The sequence below is a fragment of the Pyxicephalus adspersus genome, chromosome 8 (genome assembly GCF_032062135.1).
Source record: "Pyxicephalus adspersus chromosome 8, UCB_Pads_2.0, whole genome shotgun sequence".
NCBI lineage: Eukaryota > Metazoa > Chordata > Amphibia > Anura > Pyxicephalidae > Pyxicephalus > Pyxicephalus adspersus.
The window spans coordinates 5,239,597-5,263,833 of record NC_092865.1 but is presented as its reverse complement, the minus strand read 5'-3'; the positions used below and the strand labels follow the sequence as shown (position 1 = coordinate 5,263,833).

The 24,237-nt window shown below is 41.1% G+C and overlaps 1 protein-coding gene across 10 annotated transcripts in view; it reads right to left on the bottom strand.

Moving 5' to 3' along the window:
- Positions 1–3,171: 3,171 nt before the first annotated feature.
- Positions 3,172–24,237, bottom strand: part of FGGY (FGGY carbohydrate kinase domain containing) — a 144,319-nt gene continuing 123,253 nt past the window's right edge. For all 10 annotated transcript variants that reach the window (XM_072419365.1, XM_072419370.1, XM_072419363.1 and 7 more), the window contains 2 exons: positions 6,817–6,878; positions 3,172–4,884 (listed from right to left, as the gene is read on the bottom strand). In XM_072419365.1, coding sequence (XP_072275466.1) covers positions 4,803–4,884; positions 6,817–6,878 — 144 coding nt within the window. In that variant the 3' untranslated portion in view covers positions 3,172–4,802. The remainder of the gene's footprint in view (positions 4,885–6,816; positions 6,879–24,237) is intronic.

Genomic DNA, 24,237 nt, shown 5'->3' with positions numbered 1-24,237 from the left:
GATGGTAGACTAGGATACTCTATGTTACATTTATTTTTCTTGTTATATCCTGAAGTTTTCACTATACAAAAGTAACAGTCACTGAAATGAACTCCTGGCTCTCGCCAAACCATAGGTATACCAAATGACATCTTATCACGTGTTCCCTTTGTCCACATCCGTAAACCCTCCACACACTGTTTGCACACCTTATGAGGGGCCCAAGACTTATCTTGATCATAAAGTTTAACTTTGAAATATGCCAAATAGGCTTGCTCTACAAATGTGCTGATGTTCACCCTTTGACTGGGAATGGTGATTACAGATATAACAAAATGAATCAGGGTTGTTTATGCACTGAAGACGAGAAACAGCAGAGGCAGACATGATCTGAATGAAAGGAAATACCTGTGCAAGTAGAAAAACTAATTGTGCTTATTCACTACATAGAGCAGCGCACAACCTCTGACCACACTGTCCTGCGTTTAAATGAATAACCTATACAAATCCATGCTACAGAAATCACATTAATAAAAGCGTTAGAGAAAAAACCTGACGTGATAGAAGAAAACTAAGTGCACTTTCAGAATCAGCATACCTATTTTACTGTAAAGAAGCTTAAAAATTCAAAATTGTGCCCCAGTTTAGTATATTACTGCTGTCACTCTTCTATAGGATCTATTTATAAAACAAGGAATCCAACATTCCCTCACACATTCTCTGGTGGGAATCAATTACTGCCATTGAAATACATGGACCTGGAAGATTCTCTTGAGGGAATGTTTGAGGGAATGTCTGATTCCCTGTTTTATAATTAAAGCCCTATGTGTCCATAATCTGATTTATTGAAGCCAGGAGGAAGCAAATACATTTAAAAACAGGCAAACTACAGCAAATTCATCAGTGCAATGCACACAAAAATGGTAGAAACCAAATGTCAGTTCACTGAAACCTGATTCTGATCTGTGTTGATTCACTTTTCAATTTATTTCATTTCTCCTGCACAAACAGGGCCTCCTGTAAGTATGAATAGACAGGGGGAGCATGGTGTGTAAGTAAACTTACTGACGCATGACTGGTCTAATAAAGCAGACTGTATTATTTGTATTGTTTTGTATTCACCTTTACATCCCCCTTCATCCCTGGAAATCCTGTACAGTCCCGCACAATAGGACAGCTGCAATTATGACATGTAAGAGGGCAATAAGGGGCCACAGGCTTTAAAAGGTGCAAAATCCTTTTCTCTTCCTTCCTGGCATGGAAAAAAAACATGCAAAATATAAAATATATACTTACTGCATGCAGAGTCCATCACAACTGTTCAAGAGTTGGGACAGCTTCCATCATTTACAGTGTATGCAAAGCTCAAATATTAAACTCTCTTCCTTATCTGCCTTAGGAGCTGTAAATATTAATATTGAATTAGCATTTAGTTACATCTTTCCAATGGTATCTTCCATTGGTGCAGTCCACATATGTTTTACTTAAAGGCTCAAATTCACCTTTAAGCTGCCATAAAAATGTTGATTTTATAATGACAGGTCCTCTTTCTTTCAATCTGTCCTCCAGCTGCTGTGCACAGTGATGAATTGAGCTGGGTTCAACCTCTGGGAACATATGGAAGCTGTAACTTTCCCATATTGTAACTGTATTTTATTGGAATCAGAGGCTCTCTCTTTTATTGCAGACATATTGCCTATTCCTACATCCAGGTTTAATCAGCCCCAGGGGAGCAATTCAACTCATAAAACCCCAGAAAAGCTCCAGAATGCAACAATCTCTCTACAATTCGCTAATCCTGTGTATAATGAAAGAAAGGTAAAACATGGGAAACTCTGCAAAACATGGTTCTGCTAGACAAGTTTTAGATGTTAATAATAACCACTGGGTTTTCTTGATGCCAATGTGTCACCTTTATAGCGACCTGAATCGTGGTACCATCACTAGAGGGGTCACCAGCCAAAGGAAGGAGGTCCTGATTCCTCTATATAGATAGAATTGTGGGGTCACCATCACTAGAGGGTCACCAGCAGGAGGAAGGAGGCCCTGATTCCCCTATATAGATACAATTGTGGGGTCGCCATCACTAGAGGAGTCACTAGCAGGATTAGGGAGGTCCTGATTCCTCTATATAGATAGAAATATGGGGTCACCATCATTAGAGGGGTCACTAGCAGGGGAAGGAGATCCTGATTCCTTATTATAGATAGAATTATGGGGTAACCATCACTAGAAGGGTCAGCAGCCAAAGGAAGGAGGTCCTGATTCCTCTATATAGATAGAATTATGGGGTCACCATCACTAGAGGGGTCACCAGCAGGAGGAAGAAGGTCTTGATTCCTCTATATAGATAGAATTGTGGGGTCAACTATACGGTGACAACATTCTGCCCCTGTCACTTGTGCTTGTGGCAGTTGTCCCCCATCCCTGGTCTATGTAGATATGGTCCACTGTGGTCATTATTAGAAACCTGATCGTATGAAATGCAGCAAGCCGAATAGGACGAGGAGACCATTCCAGAGAGTTGGCACAGCTCTAGAAAAGTCTTGGAGCCGTGCGTGTGATGAGGTTATGAGTGAGGAAGTCTTTAGTAGGTGATTGGAGGAAAGAAGAGAGAGGCTAGGGGGGTATTTTTCTATCAGGTCAGAAAGGTAAGATGGACAAGAGCTGTGGAGGGATTTGAAGGCAAAGCACAGGAGCTTGAATTTGGGCCACAGTAGGGGTGGCATTTTTACTCTTATAGCAGCTGTAATGTTATCATTATAAGTCATGCTTAGAATAGGGTTGTTCTGCCCACAACCATCATGGCTCCCACCAATTACTCTTTAGTATCATCATGGCCGCCCTCCTATATTCATTCCTCAAGCACAAGCTAGCTGGTCTAGGGAAGCAAAAAGTACAGTTCTGGCCCTGCTAATGGCACATTGAAGATAAGAAGTACATATGGGGTAAAGGATATCTGCACTTTACCAATATTTGCACTTATATTTTAAAATCAGCTCCATTGACCATATGTTCTCCAATATCTGAAGTATACAATGGTGGCTGCAACTCTTTTGTAAAAAGCTGAAATTGGTACTGCAAATACTCATTGTTCTGATCTCTCACCTCCATCTCAGCCACCACTCTGGAGAGCACAGACACATCAGACAAAAGATCACAACGATTATTAATAACCTCACCGCAGGAGTTAAATGTATTCAATTCATTTATTAATTAATTCCAATAAAATATTATAGTAAAGAAGAAGTTCAGGTATTGTAGTTTATTTCAGCATCTCACACAATAATTCTCTGTATGTTATTGGCACGTTATAAAACATTGTGCGAGTCCTCCACTTTTTTTTTTAAAGATCAGCAACTCTTCCTCAAATTAATATTCAAAGCTTCTCTTTTCTGATGTCATCAGATTAGAGTTTGATTTTCTTTCACTTTGTGCAGGAGGAGGGAACATAAGTGACCCTGTAATAGGCTGATAGACGATAGGACAATGCTTAGCCTTTAGGCCAGTTGAAAGTTTAAATGGCAGTCAGTCTAAATTGAATGGGCCGGCAACACCCTGCAATAGATCCCCTATTTAATGTACAGCGCTGTAATATGTTGGCGCTATATAAATCCTGTATATGATAATAATAATAAGCATTGGGCTAAGCACCCAGCACCGGGCACTACCGGGACTAAGGTGGTATGTCACGTGTTCCCCTAGATCCCCCATTTAATGTACAGCGCTGTAATATGTTGGCGCTATATAAATCCTGTGTATGATAATATTAATAAGCATCGGGCTAAGCACCCAGCACCGGGCACTACCGGGACTAAGGTGGTATGTCACGTGTTCCCCTAGATCCCCCATTTAATGTACAGCGCTGTAATATGTTGGCGCTATATAAATCCTGTGTATGATAATATTAATAAGCATCGGGCTAAGCACCCAGCACCGGGCACTACCGGGACTAAGGTGGTATGTCACGTGTTCCTATATACCCAGAAGTACAGGTTTATATTTTAGGTAGAGAGAATCACCTTGTTGATTGACCCTGAAACCTCCCCACCAGTTCCAGTCCCACAAAACTGCTCCACTTTTTTGGCTACATACACACGTGTAATATTTGTCCTTGGAAAGGATCTTTCACTATCCTTTTCAACGACAAACGACTGCACGATGCATGAAAGAGCGCTCTACATACAGCACCGTTCTGTGCTATGGAAAGGGGAGAAGGACGGAGAGGCACCCCGCTGTGCTCTCTCCCCTACACTTGCATTACGATTGTTCGCCGTCCCTGGATCCGCCAGGATGGTCGTTCGGACAATGAGCACTGTACACACGCCAGATTCTCGTCCGATATCGGCCCTGAGCCAATTATTGGATGAGAACCAATGCACATGTGTACGTAGCCTTTGGTCCTGTAGTCGCCTTCTTGCTGATGCAAATCAGGACTGGGGGCCACCATTGCTCTTGCATTGTACTTGCAATGACTTAGAGGACTTTCCCACGTTCCAGGGCTGAATAGGAAATAAGAAATTGTGCCAGCTGCTACAGGACCAAAGAATAAGGTAAGTACTTCCATCCTTCAGACTAAACCACCATCATGTGATTTTCGAGATTCTCACCAGAGTTTATTATTAAAGCAAACTTGTAACTTTGCCAATTACAAACATAGAACAAGTTCTAGAATGATTGGTCTTGCATCCTTGTGAATTGATTGATGGTCTTCCATACATAGCTATTACATTGTACGATGACCATAATTAAAATAATTTATCATAACAAGTTCCAGTGTCACCAATATTATCTGCATCTTCCATCCTAGAGGCTCCTTTCCATCAGTCGTCCTCCATAATTGCCTGATATTCCCGCTGGTGCTCATACAGTTTAAGATAAACCCGATACTTCTTGTCATAAAACCTGCAAAATACAAAAGTATCATATCAGCCAGGCTGTGTAATCACCGATAAGGACTTGTATTATATTATATATTATTATTATACTTAAAGGATTCGCCCCCTGTATTAGGGCAGCAATGCTCCATAAACTGCACATTGCATACCTGCATTCCTTAGTGCATTGCCATGGGGTGCAGTGCAGGGTCCTGGAGAAGGTGCATTGGGGCGCTATTCAAAATGAATAGCAATTGCATTAAAGTGCAAGATGCAAGCTGTAGTAATGTATGAAATGTTGCATGGATTATGGATTATATATATATAAACGAAGCAGCAGTTTTTTCTGAAGGCAGGACTACAGCTAAATTGCTAAATACACAGAGAAAATACATACAGCAGCAATTTTACTTGCAACAAATCAGTTCATTCAGTCCTAAAATGTAAATGCCTCTGTAATACAACTCAGCATTGTCAAGCAGGAGAGCAGCCATAGGGAAAGACAAATGGGAACCCTGGGAAAGTATGAATTGGTGGCCCCTGAAGGGCAGAATTCTAGCTCCCTGCTCCCTTGCCACCCAGGAGAAGGTGGTACCCCTGGAAAAATATTAAGTGGGGGCTCCATTTACACCGCATTCCAGGGGTTTGGAGAAGCTGGGGCCCTAAAGCAGCACACTGATAGGTTTATCTCTCAGTTACTCTCAGCTGGCCCTTTGCACTGCAGTGCACATGATTGCCTCCTTATGCTGCTTCTTCTCTTCTTTCCCTACGCAATGCTATACAGAAGGAATGGTAGGCTGCAGGTCTCATTTAGGTACCCACATTGTTTGTAAAAAAAAAAAAAAAAAAAAATGTAATGGCGTTCATAATTGATACAGAGCTGCATTTGCTTGGCAATCAGATGTTACAAATATAAAAGCCTGAATTAATATTTTTCAATATTTGTACAAAGAAAAATAAATCTAATATAAAGATTCTGCACTTTAAATAGAAAATGTTGAGAATTTGTGACTCGCTACTTATGCAATATTTACTGCATGATACTGTTTTGGTATTCATTCGGCAGTTTATCTTTTTCCATTTTAATTTTTACTTTGGTATTGAGGCTAAAAATTGGCAGGGATTTTACAGGACACATTGGTCAAAGAGATTTAAGATTAATCCCTTACATTTGTTGGGCTGATATTGGCCCCTAAGGACTGAACTGTATGCTGCAGATTGCCATCTACATATCGTCCACTAGGTGGCGCTCCTGTCACATGAATGCAGCCACTCACAGGTTCTCTCCAGCACAGGGACCAGGGTGGGGTCATCAATTAAGGAATTAAACTAATATATAGCCAGCAGATCAGTCACTACAGATTGAATATTTTATTACATAATTCACGGTGAGAGTTCAAGCCACACAGGCTCAGTCCAGCCAAAATTGATATTTCAGCCAAGGGTGCATGCTGCAAAATGGAATCAACTGACAGATTCATAAGTTTGCTTATGCTGGCCATACATGTTACAATCTGATTGTAAAATTTAGATACACCAACAACTATGGAGTGTAATTTCCATAGTAGAAGTCAGGAGATCATGTGATGCTTGCATGCATGTACTCTGCTGGCAGCTAACCAGGGCTGGTTTTTTGGGATGGGGGAATGGCAAACTGGGCAAATGCCACCCGACTTTCTTCAAGCCCTGAATGACAGAATGGCGAGATCAGAGAGTGGGCCACCAGGACAGAGAAGCCAGGATAAGAATGGCAGACCAGGCTTGCAATGCAGTTCCAAAATTCTCATCCTGACACCTGCCATAGTTAATCCCTTCTGGTTCGATTGGACACAAAAATCTACATTGAGGAACCATCGTAGGATGAGATACATAACACCAGCAGGTGAGCGACCAACAAGACTTCACATATAATTGAAACATCAGTTTGCCCCCTGGAAGTCCAAGCTGCCCCCTCTATTACCTTCTGTGTGCAGGATTCGGAAGGACGATGGTGCCAACCCTCCCCATTTTCTGCATGGCTTCCTGTACAAGAAAAAAAAACACAGGATTTGTTGAATTGATGGAATTTCTTTTCCAGCACAAACAAAAACTAGCAAAGGTCCCAAACTGGGGCAATTTGTCGCCATCATGGATAGTCGTTAGAGCTATACTCATGCTGGCATGACATGTGCCATGCTTCAGTTGGCACACAGATTGGACATAGTGTGTGATGAACCTATTGTAAACTAATTTACTAAAATCTCAAAGTTTTAACAATCAACATGGTTTTAAAAGTTGTTCTCAAACTTTTTAAATCTGCATCTTTCATTAAAAAAATTAATGATGATCCAGGAATGACAACTGTTGGTGTTGTCACCATTGTCCCTGGGGAGGCAACATATCCCACATCTCCAAAAATGTTTTTATTGAAAGTTGATGTTGCTACAAAGTATCAAATCTTCCTACAGGTTTCAGCCATCACAGGACGTCACATGGGCCGGATTTATACTTTTTGCTCCCCTAGGCCAGCTAGCTTGTGCTGCCCCCCAACCAATAACAGCCATTGGCACTGCCACACACAAAACACAGCATGGAAAGTGTTCTACAGAACAAAAGAAAGTGAAAAGAGAGAGAGAAGGGACAGAGGGATGATGAATGGAGAGCGAGGAATGGCGGGGAAATAGATGAGAAACTGGGAAGAAGGAAAGGGGAGACAAAATAGAAGAAGCGAGGGATAGGGGAGAGAGAACAGGAGAGAAGAGGAGTGAAATAGGGAGAAAGTGGGGAAAGAGAGGGCTAAATGGAAGAAACAGAGGAAGGAAGGGGGGAGAGAGGAGAAGAGACAACAGGTGACAGAGAGGGACAAAAGAGAGTTGGATGAAAAATGGACAGAAACAGGATAAAAAAGGAGGGAGAAGGGAGAAAGATGGAGAGGAAAAAGTGAAGGGGGAAAAAGCAAGGAAAGAGAGGGAGAGGGGAGAGAGAGGGTATTGAGAGGGAGAATAGAAAGGAGAGAGAAGAGTGAATGCAGATGTGAATACAGGTGTCACCCTGCACAGATCTCTACATTCTATGTAACCTTGGTATAATCACTTTTACTTTATATATGCTGTTACTGTAGAGCTTGTTGTCCACCAGCGGGTTGCAGTTCCACATAGACATGTAGAAATGGCGCCCCCCTAGTGGTCATGCTGCCCTAGGCCACAGCCTGGGTGGCTTTATGGGGAATCTAGCCCTGCATGCACAATGTATCTTATTCGTGCCTTTTACACATGTGTAAACCAGGATCCACAATTTCTCACAACAGTTTGTGCACATGCAACTTTCAAATGGCGCCCAAACATCGCTCAACCAAGGGATATGTAATTGCGGTGTCCCCTGGAGCCAATGGCAGGATCGCCAAACTCACTTGTTCTTATTGTGTTGCTTCATTGCTGGCCAAACCTGACCAAGTGGCTTTGTTGTCGCTCCATTGCTGGCTGGTAAGAAGAGCTGGGAGCAATGCCATTGCACAAGGTGAATGGCCACTTTAGTGAATCAGCCGTTCACCATGTGATGGCTGCAAACTTTGCATTTTAAAATCTGTTTTTCGGAGTATTTTTGTTTTTGGCCAGTGACGGACAATGACGCATCACACTTGTGACAGATCATTAAGCACTACACAGCCCCCTTAACACCCACGTTCAGGTTAAATATTACATCCACAGAGGGTGACATTGTCAGAGTGTGAATGCAGAGAGAACGGTCCGACACAAAGGGCCATTCTTCTCCAAAAACCTAAATACTCCAAAAGGTCTTAAACTAAAACCGCGTCTTTCTTCTTTTGGCACAAAAGCACTTCTATAAATACTCAGGGAGGGCTCGGTCGCAGCAGCAAGATGAAGCGGTCACCGCAGAGCAAGGCCGGCGTGATTTGCCCCCGGGATAATGGGGGTCATTCAGTCATTCTCGTAAAGACGGCTTTTAAAAAGTAACAAAAACGTAAACAATATTTATGACACAAGAAGCTGTTTTCTGCCTCAGAATGCTGAATAACAACCTGTATTCTGTAATGTCCCCAATTATCTGCTGAATCACCCACAAACAGCTTTACAAGAGCGAGGCACAATGACCGCGGTCACAGATATCAGCCTGGTGGGGAGGGGTTGTTTTTAGCAAATCTCTGGGTATTGGGGGTGAAATAAAACTTCTGACATTGCAATTTTTCTATTAAAGTCTTAAAGTGAATCTTCAGCTCAAAAGCCCTGACTTCCAATCTTTCCGTGTCCCGATAAGGGGGATTGAACCCTCTTTTTGCACTGCTGACCATTGCTGAAAAAGCAAAAACATAACCTGCCTCCTTTAAATCCCTCCCTTCTTTATCCAAAATATTAAAAAATGACTATACATAGGGGAAGAATATCACATAAGGTTCAAACTTCCTATAAAAAAATTCCCAAAACCTGAACATAAAGGGTCTACCAGTCATTGAACAGATGGGAGTTCTTCTAAACCAGGGTTCCTCCCGAGGTTGCTGGGGGTCTTTGAGCAGTTTGCACCGCTAAGGTCAGACTGACCCTAATGATCTTTTGGCTATCTGTAAGGGTGACATTCTTCCCAATGGCCACCAATGTACGAGGAATTCTTCCCACTGACCATCACACTAATATACTGTGAGCTGTGGATATAGAAATTATAAAGGGTGGCCCTGAAGACCTGAAAGTTATTTCAAGGGTTTCCCCATGTTAAAAAGTTTGGGAAAGGCCAGAGTAGATTCTGGATGGTGACAGCACTCACAAAACCCATCCATGAATGAGTACAGCAACAGGAAAGTAAAATAAATAACACAAACATAATAAAGAAGAAATATAAAACTTAATAAACACTGAAAAATAAAAAATGATTTGGTTTTTGGATTTTTGGTCTGCACGAATTGTCAAAGTCTCTCCTATAACTTCTAATATTCTATATTATTGTAAAAGTTATTTTATATCTATAGATCTAACTTTCCTTATTGTGCCTCTTATTCTATCTTACCACTCACTTTGCTTTTGTCTCTGCTTTGTCTTCTTGTATATGTACACTATATGGACAATTGTCGACATCTGGCCATCAGAACTAGCCTGTATAACCAATGTCGAATCCCCATGTGTTCTCAGTGAAGAATCCTGTGAATATTACAACATTGGCACAGTTCTGGTCCCACTTACCTACCTGCCCTGATAGAAAAATACGCCCCTAGCCGTTCTCTTCCCTCCTCCAAAGACCGAGTAATGACTTCCTCACTCATTTCCTCATCACACGCACGGCTCCAAGACTTTTCTAGAGCTGCCCTAACTCTCTGGAATGGTCTTCCTCGTCCTATTTGGCTTGCTCCGACTTTTTGCACATTTAAAACAGCACTCAAAACCCAGCGCTTCAACCTCACCTACCTGTCTTCTTCTGTCTTTTAAAACCTCACTACTTCCCACCATTCCATATCCCCTCCTATGGTGTGATACTTCCCCCACCTCCTAGATTGTAAGCTCTTGGGGGCAGGGTCCTCTCCTCCTCCTGTCTCACTGTCTGTATCTGTCATTTGCAACCTCTATTTAATGTACAGCGCTGTGTAATAGGTTGGTGCTATATAAATACTGTATAATACTAATAATAATATTAAAATTGGTCCTACTCCATCATCATGGGAACAGTTTTGGGGATGACCCTTTTTGGTTCCAGCCTGAGCCCCTGTGTACAAAGCCAGCTCTATAAAAACATGGTGTGATGGGTTTGGTGTGGAAGAACCCAAGTTCCCTGTATAGAGCCTGGACCTCATCCCTACTGAACACCTTTGGGTTTATTTGAAATGCTGATGAGCCAGATCTTCTCATCCAAAATCCACACCTGAACTCACAAATGGGCAAAAATCGCTTCCAAAATCTTGCAGAAAAGAGGAAAATGTTAGAGCTGCAATGGGTGGCCAATGCTATTTTATGGCTTTGGAATTAGATGTCCAACTAGCTCATATAGGTATGACCTATTTTTGACCATTGAGTATACAGCATAAAAAATTCTTGAGTCCTTGAAAAGTGTTGTTACATCTGTATGACAGTTCTGGAAAATAGAGACCAACCCGGTCAATAGGTCACCAATTAACGTTATCAACCTTCCAGTTGTTGGCCTCCATTGTTCTGGTCCCCCCAAAATATAATTCTCAATACAATCCTATTTAACCAATATAGTTTGTAACTCTCTAGGAATATCATGCCGGGTCTTCTAAGTCCAAAACTGTTTCCACATCTCCGTTCCAAGCCGACTTTGTTTTAACAATTGTAACTATTTCAGGCACAGATGTTGTTGTATTATCAGCTGATTGGCGCTTTCAGATGTTTTATTCGCATTCCCCTTCACCTTTGCGGGATCGCTGCCTGTTACTGTTTGCGCTGGTTGCTGTGTATAACGGCCCATAAATATTTACATCTGGGGGGATTATACCGTATCCCTCGGTATTATACAGTAAATACAAACCATACAGCGAGCGGAGGGGTGTGCTCGGCTTCTCGAGTCTCCACACATCTGGGAAACATTTTCTATATCTCCTCTGGTAGAAGAGGAAGAATATTATGGTTCGGCACAGCTGTATAAAACGCCATTTACAGACGTAATTTAAAGGGAAAGTCCAGATAAATGCAATCAAATCCCTGCGGGGATACAACCCCAACTCACCTGATAGTGATTCCAGGTTTCCTAATATTAATATGTTGTATTTATATAGTGCCAACATATTACATAGTGCTGTACAAAGTCTATAGTCATCATTACTGTCCTGCAAAGGAGCTCACAATCTAATGTCCCTACCATAGTCATATGTCATTATTATAGTCTAGTGGTATAGCCAATTAGCCTAACTGCATGTTTTTTGAATGTTGGAGAAAACCAGAGTACCCGGAGGAAACCCATGCTAACACGGAAAGAACATGCAAGCTCCATGCAGATAATGGCCTTGCCAAGACTTGAACCTGGGACCCAGCACTGAGAAGACAGAAGTGCTAACCACTGAGCCAACCTTGCTACCCAGCATGGCATTTATATCAGCATCTTTCATCTGCAGCTGGATGGTCAGCTATTGCAAGGGCTACACGGGTTATGTTCAGTTGCAGAATTGCACTACAAAAATCCTACAACCTTTATCTGTTTTTTTTGCTTTTAATGTGAGCTGCGACCTGAGGCATTTTCAGTAGCACGAAAAAGCAATTATTCTTCCATAACTGCACAATGGTGCAATACATAGCAAAGCAAATATTGCAATTGAGGTCCATGACTGTAAAGCATGTGTTACATTATTACGTGATACTTTGCACTGCGTGTTGCAGTGCCATTTAATTTGATTAGAACCTAAATGAATTAGGCAATGCAGATCTAAAGCACATGCATTGCAATGCACCACAAGGTGTGATAATGTGCTAAGCATGTGTTGTGGTCTGTTTTGATGAATGATTTCGTGTATTGACAAACCTTTCATAAGAATGTATACAGTGGCTGACGTAGCTAACAGTGGGTCCCTGTGCAGAACTGTCTTGGGGTCCCTGTGGTTTGCACCTTACAGCTAAGGATGATATGGGCCCTTGTGCAGCAGTACACTTTGCACCTCCCTATGTCCGCCCATGAATCTATACAAATATACAGCACTAAGATAATCCAACACTTTCCATACAGGAGATCCCCTTTATAAACGTTCTTGTATATAGTGAAGAATGTCAGCGTTACAGATAGCCAAATACATAATTAGTTTCACTTACCTGAGAGGCACAGATTGCACAAGGAACCCCTAGCAACCTCTGGAGGAACCCTAAAGATCCACAAAACCCTGGTTGAGAATTTCTGGGCTATACTGTGACACCCATATAGTGCTGATATACATACCCTGGATTTATTGCATATATAACTTAATGCAAAACTTTACCAAAATGCTTAAGATTCACTTTCATTTTGTTTCCCAATTTACATTTCACAAATTAATTTGTCAATGAAATTTAAATTAAATGCAATTTAAATCTTCTCCAGGTCTCCTATGTCTCATATACAATGTTGAGCCAAAAACTGTACCCCATATAAAAAAACGGTGATGTATACAAGGGCAATGCTATACTCGCATACTTACATTACATATTTCTACTTCTCTTTCTATAAATGCTTTGACTAATTTTGCTTTTCCAGCTGCTGTCTGGCGCTGAGTACCCACTGCTCCACCAACAACACAAAACTGAGCACAGAGAATAAAAAATCTATTTGCAGACTGGACCACATCCATCATGTACACATCAGCACAGTGATGAAATTCTACCAAGCATACATCACCAAAACGTTCATTACTGTAGTGACTGTGTAATGTACATCCACACGCCATACTCCCATTGGGATCTAGAAACAAAGCTTAGATCCCCCATAGTAAATCACCCGAGCCATGGGTGAGCGAAACGAGAGCAAGAAAATTCAAAAACTCAATGTATATTTCTGTACCTTTCTGTAATGCTTCACATTATATTATGAGAAATGCTTTATGGATCCTTCACTATATAACCTCTATATCGGTGTTTCTCAACCAGGGTTCCTCCAGAGGTTGTTGGGGGTTCCATGAGCAATGAGCAGACTAAGTGACCCCAATGATCTTTTTGTCTATCTATAAGGGTGACATTCTTCCCAATGGCCAGCAATGTAATGAGGTATTCTTCCTACTGACCACCACACTAATATAGCTGTGGATATAATAATTATAGAAGTGTTCCCTGAACACCTGAAAGTTATTTCAAGTGTTCCTCCATGGTAAAAAAAAAAGAAAAGCTGCTCTATATATGAGGGGGTGCTGAGAAGTTCCAGGCTTTGCCCCCTTCTAGATGAAATAGAAAAATGAGTGTGGGGGCATATGACAGCCTAATATCTTAGTATGTAACTGTGCAAATATCAGGTCTTTGCGAGTCTTAAAACCTGTTTTTTCTTTTAGTGAGAAGCTGTGATGGCAGAGGTACAAGCAAGTTTCACTTTGTTGGAGTTACGGGCCGTCATGAAGTTTTTGTTTGTCCAGGGAAAGTCACACTTGTCTTTGTCCAAAGGACATTCACACCGAGATGTCACAAACACTGGGGGAAAAGTGTCCTTCTATTCCCTGGAGAAACAAAAGCTTCATGACGGCCCGTAACTCCAACAATGTGAAACTTGCTTGTGCCTCTGCCATCACAGCTTCTCACTAAAAGAAAAAACAGTTTTAAAAATCACAAAGCCCTGATATTTGCACAGTTACATACTAAGATATTAGGCTGTCATATGCCCCCACACTCATTTTTCTATTTCATCTGTAAGGGGGCAAAGCCAGGAACTTCTCAGCACCCCCTCGTACAGTATAGCCTTCTATACATTGAATACTGAAAAGCTTTATATCATAACTGTTCCCAGAGCCAAAACCCTTTAGCGGCTAATTCTACCAATACACAACTTACATACACAAGCAAAATAATAGATAGCAAGCACCTATTAAAGGAATGAAATGGTAAACACATATAGACTGCTGAATTGACTTGACCTGTATGTATGTTCTATTTCATCTGCTGGTCATTACTTAGAGCTCAGTTTAGTGAAGTGCACACCTGCTGCATTCAAGAATGTTTAAATAGGCTGCTGGGCATGCAGGCTATGTATTATGTTATGCCCTGCGTTTTGTTCTCTTTGACTTTTAGCTGATAGTTTAGTCTGCATTTGTACTTGGCTTCTCTGTATAAAATGACTGCTTGCTCAGCTTTAAGAGTTTCTCGTCAGTCTACCTGTTTGCAACCTGTTTACTTACACCTGGCCTGCATTCTCTGACTTTGTAACTTTCTAATCTCTAGGAGGACTTTTTATACCACTTTAGTATTCTGTCCGGCAGTTGGCTGGTAACACACAGAATTTCATAACACTGCAAAATGTGGATGTCCCAGCGCACTTCTGTCTTTTAAGGACCCCCATTGTTCAGTGAGGCTGCCCATTACTTTAAAGGAATAGGAAGAGAATTCTATGTATGCATTTATAGCAAAAACAGGAGGGATCTCAGTAAAAATTAATTTTAAGGTTGGCAGTACCACCTAAAAATTGGTCAAAGATAAAGCCAGGGGGATCTTGCTCTTGGAACCTGTTGCAGTTGGAGATCCCACTCCTTTGGTGAAAAATAACCAGCAGATCATTCAGGCCACAAACTCACCAAAATGAAATAAAATAGAGAAGCCCAAATGAAGAACTGTGCAGCAGATATAACAACCCAAAAAAAGGTGGGGTAAGAGCCATGAACTAAACGTCCCAATTGTTAATTAGTTGCTACAGATGAAGTATTAGTTCTGTGTGCACAGCCGGAGGGCCTCCGATGACACTGCAGCCCAGGCCTAAAAAGAGGAACAATTTCAGCAATTTCGCACCTGTCAGGCGGAGTGTACTGGGGATATGTGCACAGGAGATTTCCATTGTTTGGAACGCATCTTGTATTTGGAAACAACCAAACTGGCATGCTCTGTTTATGTTAGAGACAGCTGAGGGCTTTACAAGTCTGACCCGAAAACCCTCCCAGTCTGCTGCCAAGTGACAGGCAATGCTAGAACGTGAGCTGATTAAAGAAACCCTCCGACACCGCCTGTGCCAAATATGACAACTTCATATGTCAGTGTAGCTTTAGGACCACCAGATTATCTGTCATCTAGAGGGAGCGTACTTTGTGCATATAAAGAGAGAATACCCAAGGGTATATATAGAGAGGACATGATAGGGGTATAGAGAGGACATGACAGGGGTATAGAGAGGACATGAGAGGGGTATAGAGAGGCCATGATAGGGATGTATAAAGAAAGAGAAATCACCAGAGGATTATATTGAGATAGAACACACCAGGGTGTATATAGTGAGAACACACCAGGGGTGTATATATAGATAGCACACCAGGGGTATATATACAGAGAGAGAGCACACCAGGGGTATATGTACAGAGAGAGAGCATACCAGGGGTATATATATAGTGAGAGCACACCAGGGGTATATATAGAGAGAGAGAGCACACCAGGGGTATATATATCTCTAAAGAGAGAGTGCACCAGGGGTATATATAGAAATAGAGCACACCAGGGGTGTATATATATATAAATAGAGAGAGCCCACCAGGGGTATAAATAGTGAGAGAACACACCGGGTGTTTTATATGGATAGAACACATCTAGAATGTATATAACGAGTGTACATCCAGGGTATATATATATATAGTGAGAACACACCAGGGGTGTATATATAGATAGCACACCAGGGGTATATATACAGAGAGAGAGCACACCAGGGGTATATGTACAGAGAGAGAGCACACCAGGGGTATATATATCTCTAAAGAGAGAGTGCACCAGGGGTATATATAGAAATAGAGCACACCAGGGGTGTATATATATAAATAGAGAGAGCACACCAGGGGTATAAATAGTGGGAGAACACACCGGGTGTTTTATATAGATAGAACACATCTAGAATGTATATAACGAGTGTTCATCCAGGGTGTATAAATATATATATATATATATATATACCCAGAGTGTATATACTGATAGCACACCTAGAGTGCATATGAAGAGGGCACACTGGGGGTGAATATAGAGAAATCACAGCTTGAGTCCATACAGGAAAAGTATATTGAGGGTGTAGATATAGAGAGCAGCATTACAGCATATATAGGGAGAACCCAGCTAAGAGTTATATATAAAGAATACTTGAATGTTTATGGAGAATGTACACCTTACAGTGTACAGAATGAGCAGGCTTACAGGTGCATATGGAAAGAGCATAAAGGGAGAATACACCTGTATATACTGTAGAAAGATTTGGATTTGGATTTTTTATCCTACCATTTATGAGATTTTGACGACTAAACCACAGACATCACACTCCGGCATGGAGAATTTATCTTTATCTTCTGGAGTTTGACTTTCACTTACCGGCTTTCTACCTAACTCATTATCGTTCTCTCTCTTCTCTAGCAGCATGCTCCCTCCACTGCAGCATTTTTTATTGACTCCTGGTGCTGCTTCCCCCATCACCATCTAAGCACTGCAGGGAAATAAAAGACATTGAAACCCGGGCAAATTCAGGTACTCACACTGCTTGCATTTACCCAAAACACATGTAGTGTTCCGCTTTCATAGATTTAATAATTGTTGCTTTTTTTTACATCTGCCTGGAGATCACCTGTAAAACTTCATCTTGGTTTTAAAGGACACCAGAATTTCTATATAAATATTAACCCCTAAGAATGGGGCAATATGTTATGGCAGCTTAGGGTCGGAGGGTTAGGATGAGATTACTGTTTGCATAGTTTGCTGAATGGGCCCAGCCAAGTGTCCTTACCATGGAACTGGTGTTTCATAAATTAGGATTATCACTGACATATTAGGCCATAGAATCCATACAGCCAATCTATATAATCTGGTGCAGTGTTAGTGGTGAACCCCTCCTGGCTCCTGTACAGAGATCAGAATGTGCTCACAGCCCGGGACAGAACATAGAGATCCCAGCTCGGATTAGATCGGAACAATATTAGAACATTAAGGAACAGCCCTGCGTCCTGTGCAGAGAATGGGCAGAGACTGTCACAGCTTGTGCAAAGTGGCCTGAGTAAGGCACAGTTAGTGTTAGAACGTACCGATACATAACAGCCCGGTGCCAAAATGCCTCAAGGAGCATAAAAATAGTTTGAAAAAAATCAGAAGACCTTAAAAAAGGCCAAAAACAAAAAAGAAACCTTTTATCTTCAGCTCTGGAAAATTCCCTGGGTTTATTCTGGGAAGCAAGGTGTTTATTTTTGGTGTTAAAACCCCCAACCCCTGCATATGGACTTAGCATGGTTTGTAGTGCACTGCGTCTCTTTATGGAAGCTGCCATCCTGGTAAGGCGGCAGGGCTTTGCCTCTTCATGTCAGAGCTGCACCCCAATGGCTGGTGGAATAATGATGAAGAGAACTGAAAGATCCACAGAATTGATGAAATAGAAGTAGGGAGATCTTTGCACTGCAGATCCTCCGGTACAGCTTCCTCTCCAGCAAGGAGAACAGAGAGCAACAATATAGAGATTTCAGCAAATCGGAGACCAAAAGCCACAGGTATAAACTGCATATAGAGCTATGGGGCTACAGGAGTGTCCAGGTACACTCACATACCAATTCCTGCTATTTAAGGAAGAAGATCCAAACAAAAGACATGTTCTAGATGTTTCCTCTAACATTGCAAATCTTTACCTTATGAGCATAGGTGCATGTGATTCTAACCCCTGAAATCTAAATCCTAAAACAGGTCTGAATTCTGGCATGAATTGACCAAAAAGTAAAGTTATCAATCTATCTGACCCCCAAAATCTTTCCTTCTTTTTCTCTCTCTGTCTCTCTATTTCTTTCTTTCTGATGGAATAGATAGATATACAATCTATATCTATCTATCTATCTATCTATCTATCTATCTATCTATCTATTATCTATCTATCTATCTATCTATCTATCTATCTATCTATCTATCTATCTATCTATCTATCTATCTATCCATCCATCTATCTCTTTCATGGAATGCAGTTCTGGTTATCTCCTGCTGAGGGCGCTGTAACAAAGTGAATCTCATTTTCATGCTCCTACAATTTTTCACACCACCACTCTGCACGTTAGGCTTTTTGGAAAGAAAAACACACCGCCTGAGTGAGGAAACGGTCCCGACTCACTTGTAATAAAGTTATTAATTTCTAACTCGTAATATCTGCCCCAGATGTAACATAAAATCACCTGAGCCGTGCGCTGATTCAGCCAGGCCGTGAGAGCCGGGACTGTGTGCCTGTTTTTCTTTCATTTGTAAAATAAATAAATAAAATTGCAAAAATCATAAAACCGACCCTGGGAGCAGACAGAATATATGACAGAATCCACCGTCACATTTGTCTTATCCCATCGAAACAGCTTTTATGTTTTCTGTATTCCCCAAGGGAAGTTACAGTGAATCTAAAGTCAAAACTTTTCCTTTTTAAGTTTATATTTAGTTCAGGAACAATTAGAACCCATCGGCAGGATTGGAAATGAGATAGTTGCTACTGGAACAGGTGTCCCCATTGGAAGATTTCACCTTGATTCCTGTTTTGGTGACAACTTTGGATTTCCTATCAATCTTTGTACTGTCAAAATAGAAAAGAGAGCTCTGTCCAGATAGAAAAAAAGGAGTTATGATCATGTTTGAAGTTACCTAACCCTAACTAGCCAGCAACAGGTGTGTGCCCATCCCTAGCTAACCCTAATGCAAGTACTTACATAAATGCTTATAAGCATCCCTGAATAAATACGAGTATTCTGCCACTATGGAAAGCTAGGATTGGCGCACCTACTACTAAGGCAAAAATGGTTCCAGTCTCTAACCATGACCATAGCCATCCATGTGAATAAGGTTTAGTAGTCAAGAACACGCTCTCAAAGTAAACCTAAACTGAAAAAAAACAAAATGTAACCCAGAATTAAAGCTAAGTGACAAAATGGACATGAAAAGTGATGGGAAAGACGCAGTAAATGCGCCATGTAGTGTAGAGATCAACCATTGGAGCCAATGCAATTCATGCGAGTGCAGGAGTTACATTAATGGCCAGCCAATGGGGAAGAGGATTACCAATGACCTGGAAGTCTATGGTGGAGTCGGCAGTGAAGATGGCAGCTTCCTGGGACGCGCATTAACAGGATCTTGCACCTGCACACAGGTAGGTCTGTTCCATAAAATTTTAAACTTGCTTCAACATCAGTTTGAGATCATTTAGAAGTAATGAAAGGAGCTATCAGCTTGTCACCTATTGACTTGCATTTGACCTGTTTTAAAAAGGTTTTGCAGTGCCATAGCACCAAACAAAAGCCCATTGAGACCGGCCCTTCATTGTCCATCATAGACTACATATACACGTGCAATAATTGTCGTTGGAAAGGATCTTTCACGATCCTTTGCAATGACTAATGACTGCACAATGCATGAACGAGCTCTGTACATACAGCACCATTCTGCTCTTTGGAGAGGGGAGGGGGAAAATGACGAAGCGGCACCCCGCTGCGCTCTCTCCCCCTTCACTTCCATTACGATCGTACATCATCCATAGATCCGCCAGGACGGTCCTTCAGACGACGAGCCCTGTACACACGCAAGATTCTCGTCCGATATCAGGCCTGAGCTGATTATCGGATGAGAACCATTGCACGTGTGTACCTAGCCATAGAATAGGTGCACCTACATAAAGGTATTAATATTATTATTATTAATAAACTATATTTATATAAAACTAACATATTACGCAGCGCAGTACAATAAATAAGTGTTGCAAATGACGGACAGATAAAGACAGTGACACAGGAGGAGGAGAGGACCCTACCCCGAAGAGCTTACAATCTAAGAGTATAGAAGGGACAGCTGGTCTTAAGCACATGAGGTTGGATGCCCGGCCACTCTTTATTGAATCATCAGCATTTATCATTTGTTAACATTTGCACTCTGTTATCGGTTGTATCTGCAAAATGCCCATAAATGCAGCAAATGCCAAAAACGTATTAAACATTGGTAAGAGATGAGAAGAACAGATAGATATAACATGTGTCAAAAAGCTTAGTAGACCCTCTGTGCTGTCAGGATGAACAACAAGCAACACAAGGGAGGACAGATGCTTGAGTGGTGAAGATCCAATCAGCAGGACACCTGGAACTGGAAATGGAGCAGGAATAATCCAGGGCATCAACAGTCAAACAGAAGTCAAAAGCAGCCAGACCCCTATCTGGGGGATGAGCGAGCAAGCAAACCTATAAAATAAGTGCAGACTTAAAGTTCTGGCCTCTCTTTAAAGTACACCAATGAGGCCAGGTGTGCACAGTACTGACCTGCCCCGCAGTACTGAGTAATAACCAGAAGATAGCAAAGATTCAAGGCTGATCTTTCACTGCAAATAGCAACAATCCTCCCAATGTCACAGACTGGATATTGTTGTCCAATCTAACTTAAAATGTCCTACATAGACGCACAATTGCATGATATGGAAAATTCTGCTTTGGGCAACCCCACCCACTGCAGTTCTGTTTTAAAATCCATCCTCGACCCTGTGGTTACCTTTGAACTGACGACTTTGTGAAAGAACACAGCAAACCTTATTGCCTATTACAAAAATCATTCCAATGCAGAATAATTATATCATAATATTAAACTGAACCAATTATAATCATTGAGCAACCACAACGGCATTGTGTAAATAGAGATTTGCTTTTAACATACAGCAATGTGTTGGCCCACCAATACGAGTAAAAAGAGGTGAATGAAGAGCTGAACACAGCTTGCACAGAACAAAGAAACTTATCTCAGGGAATAGGCAAGGTCAGAGTTTAGTGCATCATATCACATGCTGCAATGCTTGTATTTACATGGGTCAACATGTTGCATTAAAATTGATAAATAAGTTGGCAGAGTGCCAACCCCCCCCCCCAAAAAAAAAATGTATGTATTTTTTCCAGACGTGGCACAACACAACATGCAGTAGTGTGTTACTGTACATTGTGTCGTGCCGCAATGCATGCATGTCGAAGCTGCACTGCCTTGGTGCATTCAGGTGCTACTGCAACATTCTAATCTAATGTGCAATAACATGCATTTTGGTGATGTGCTGCAATACAGCAGATTAATGTGTTTCTGTCCTAACCATTTCACACAAGACCGTGTGACAGGACAAGGCGGCGAGGTTACTGTGTGGTTACCACTTCTTCACACCCCTGAACCGCACCAGCAGGTGAGATGCTACATCACGTCTCACTCGTGGCCCCCATAGAGAAGGGGTAGCAGTGAGCGGTTCAGTAGTACTTGCTGTGGTTTAGGAACCAGCGCAGTCACTCACACTGGAACTGCAACTTCTGCCCAAAAAAGGGCCCTGATGCTAAGGGGTGTATCTAGCAAATTAATGATATATGAACCCTTAGTTGCAGAATCTTTAGGCCTGAGAATTACTTAAACCCCCCTTCCTTTAAAACAAATATATTTCTATACGCAGAGAATCTGTAACATAAACATTGCAGCTAAAATTTTGCAAAAAAATTTTAGTAAAAATTTACTAGATTGATTTTAGTGCAGACAAATGCAACATTACATATAACATATACCAAAACAATTATCCTTTTGTTATAACAAGTATTCTTTTGTTAGTAAATAGATAGCAACACTGTCAGGTCTCAGAATTGGGCAAATGATGAGGACACTTGTTCTTCTTTCAAAAACAGGAGAATATTTCTTTGTGCAGGTTATCTATCTGGGGAATTGGAATCGTATCTGGTTTTAATTTGCAAGGGATTTATTGAATCTTGTTTAAAGATTCTCAAAACCTGCAAATCCCACTGTAGTCTATGAGTGACAAATCCTGTTATTCAGTTGTGGTCATTTTTGGAACTAATGTATTGGGTATGGGTAATGTATTGTCAAAGGTCATAGGGAGCTGGGCACTGCCATAGGGAACAACCCCAAAATATTATACAACCAGGAGAAAGACCATAATGTGACTTCAATGCCAACATGGAAAAACCACCAACTCTATAATAACATGCTTGAGAGATCATTTAAGCTGTATGCAGAGCAGAACAACATTCACTGATGGCCATAGCTGTAGCTTCATGGCCATTGTATTGTGACATTACACATTTTGGATATGCAATTTATTATTTCACTTTTACATTCATCTTGGCTTAATTGCAGCAGCAACACCCCAATCTGATTCATTCCAACTTAAAATAGTATTTGTTTGGTGGTTTTGGCTGTGACAGCAGATTTTTTTTTCCCAACATGCTTGAAGTTGATGAAGTTGCAGACACAACAGACCTTAATGTTATAGCAAAGAAAAAAAAAATCTAAAGCGTAGGATTTTTTATAGTAATACCATACTGTGTTGCCCTTTTATTAAAATACAAAATCACAGCCCTACATTCACTAAACATTCTTCTATGTCTGTGCCCCTAATTATATAAAAAATAATAATAATAAAGCAGACTATATGTGCTTGGTAGAACCTGTCTAGAAAGAGAGTATGCAAACACTTAAATAGTCAACAAATATAAACAGAAATATAAACTGTAATATTTGAGAGACAATTGCCACAAATATTGTTCAGTGGCTGGACACGTTGTATGCAGCTTCAATAGGCAACAGTATAGTAGGGAGAGATAAGGCAGATTTATCCTTTCATTGACATTAGGTTGTTATCTGTGAGACTGTAGCCACACAAAATGTTCACCGGCTGGACAGTATGAAAGCAGCTTGGTTAGGTCTCAGTATAAAAAGGAGAGACAATTGGGGTTTTATTTTAAATAGAAATAAGAATGTATTATTTGAGAGACAGATGCCATGAATATTGTTCAGTGGCTGGACACTATGTAAGGACCTTGAGTAGGCCACAATATAATAGGGAGTCATAAGGCATATTTAATGTTTTAATTACATTAGAATATGTTATCTGGGAGACAATAGCCACACATAATGTTCAGTGGTTGGACAGCATAAAAGCAGCTTGATTAGGTCTTAATATAAAAAAAGGGAGAGACAAAACAGGTTTTCAAAATGCCAAGGCACCAGTAGAGACCAGGAGAGGTGGCAGGAGTTGGTAATAGTGTCATATTTTATGCGGAAAATGTAAAGGGGGCAGAATACAAATACAAGTTATTTATAGTAACATTGCCCTAGGGCAGGGGTCAGCAACCTTTACTATCAAAAGAGCCATTTTGCCTCCTCTTCCACTAAAGAAAAATAGTCTGGAGCCGCAAAACATAACACAGTTTATAAACTTTTAAAAGTTTTAATATTTTTTTAATTTTACCTGTTACAACAAGAGTGCATGTGTAAGCCTACTTTGAAATAAATTAAACACTGAACTATGCCCCTAGAGGCCTTCAGCTTCTAACGTATCATCCTGTTACATTAGCTGGAGGCTTCTAACGTAACAGGGTAGATTTTTTTGATGGGCAGAGTTCTTTATGTTCTGACGATGCCTTAGCGATGAAATTTTAAGGGGTGTTAGCCACAGGTGTCCCTCATTTGCAGCTTAAATTTTGTTCACCTGTACCCCCCAATCTTGAGTAATTGGGGTTCAGGTGCTAGAAGCCTCCAGCAATGTGTAACAGGGTAGAATATTTTGATGGGCAGAGTTCTTTATTTTCTGACGATGCCTTAGCGATTCAATTGTAGGTGGTGTTAGCCATAAGTGTCCCCCACTTGCACCTCTATTTTGGTCACCTGTACAGCCTCCCCCCCCCTGTTCCAGAGAAATTGGGGTTCAGATGCTAGATGCTTCCAGCAATGTGTAACGGGGTAGATTTTTTTGATAGGCAGAGTTTTTATGAATTTTTAGGAGGTGTTAGCCACAGGTGTCCCGT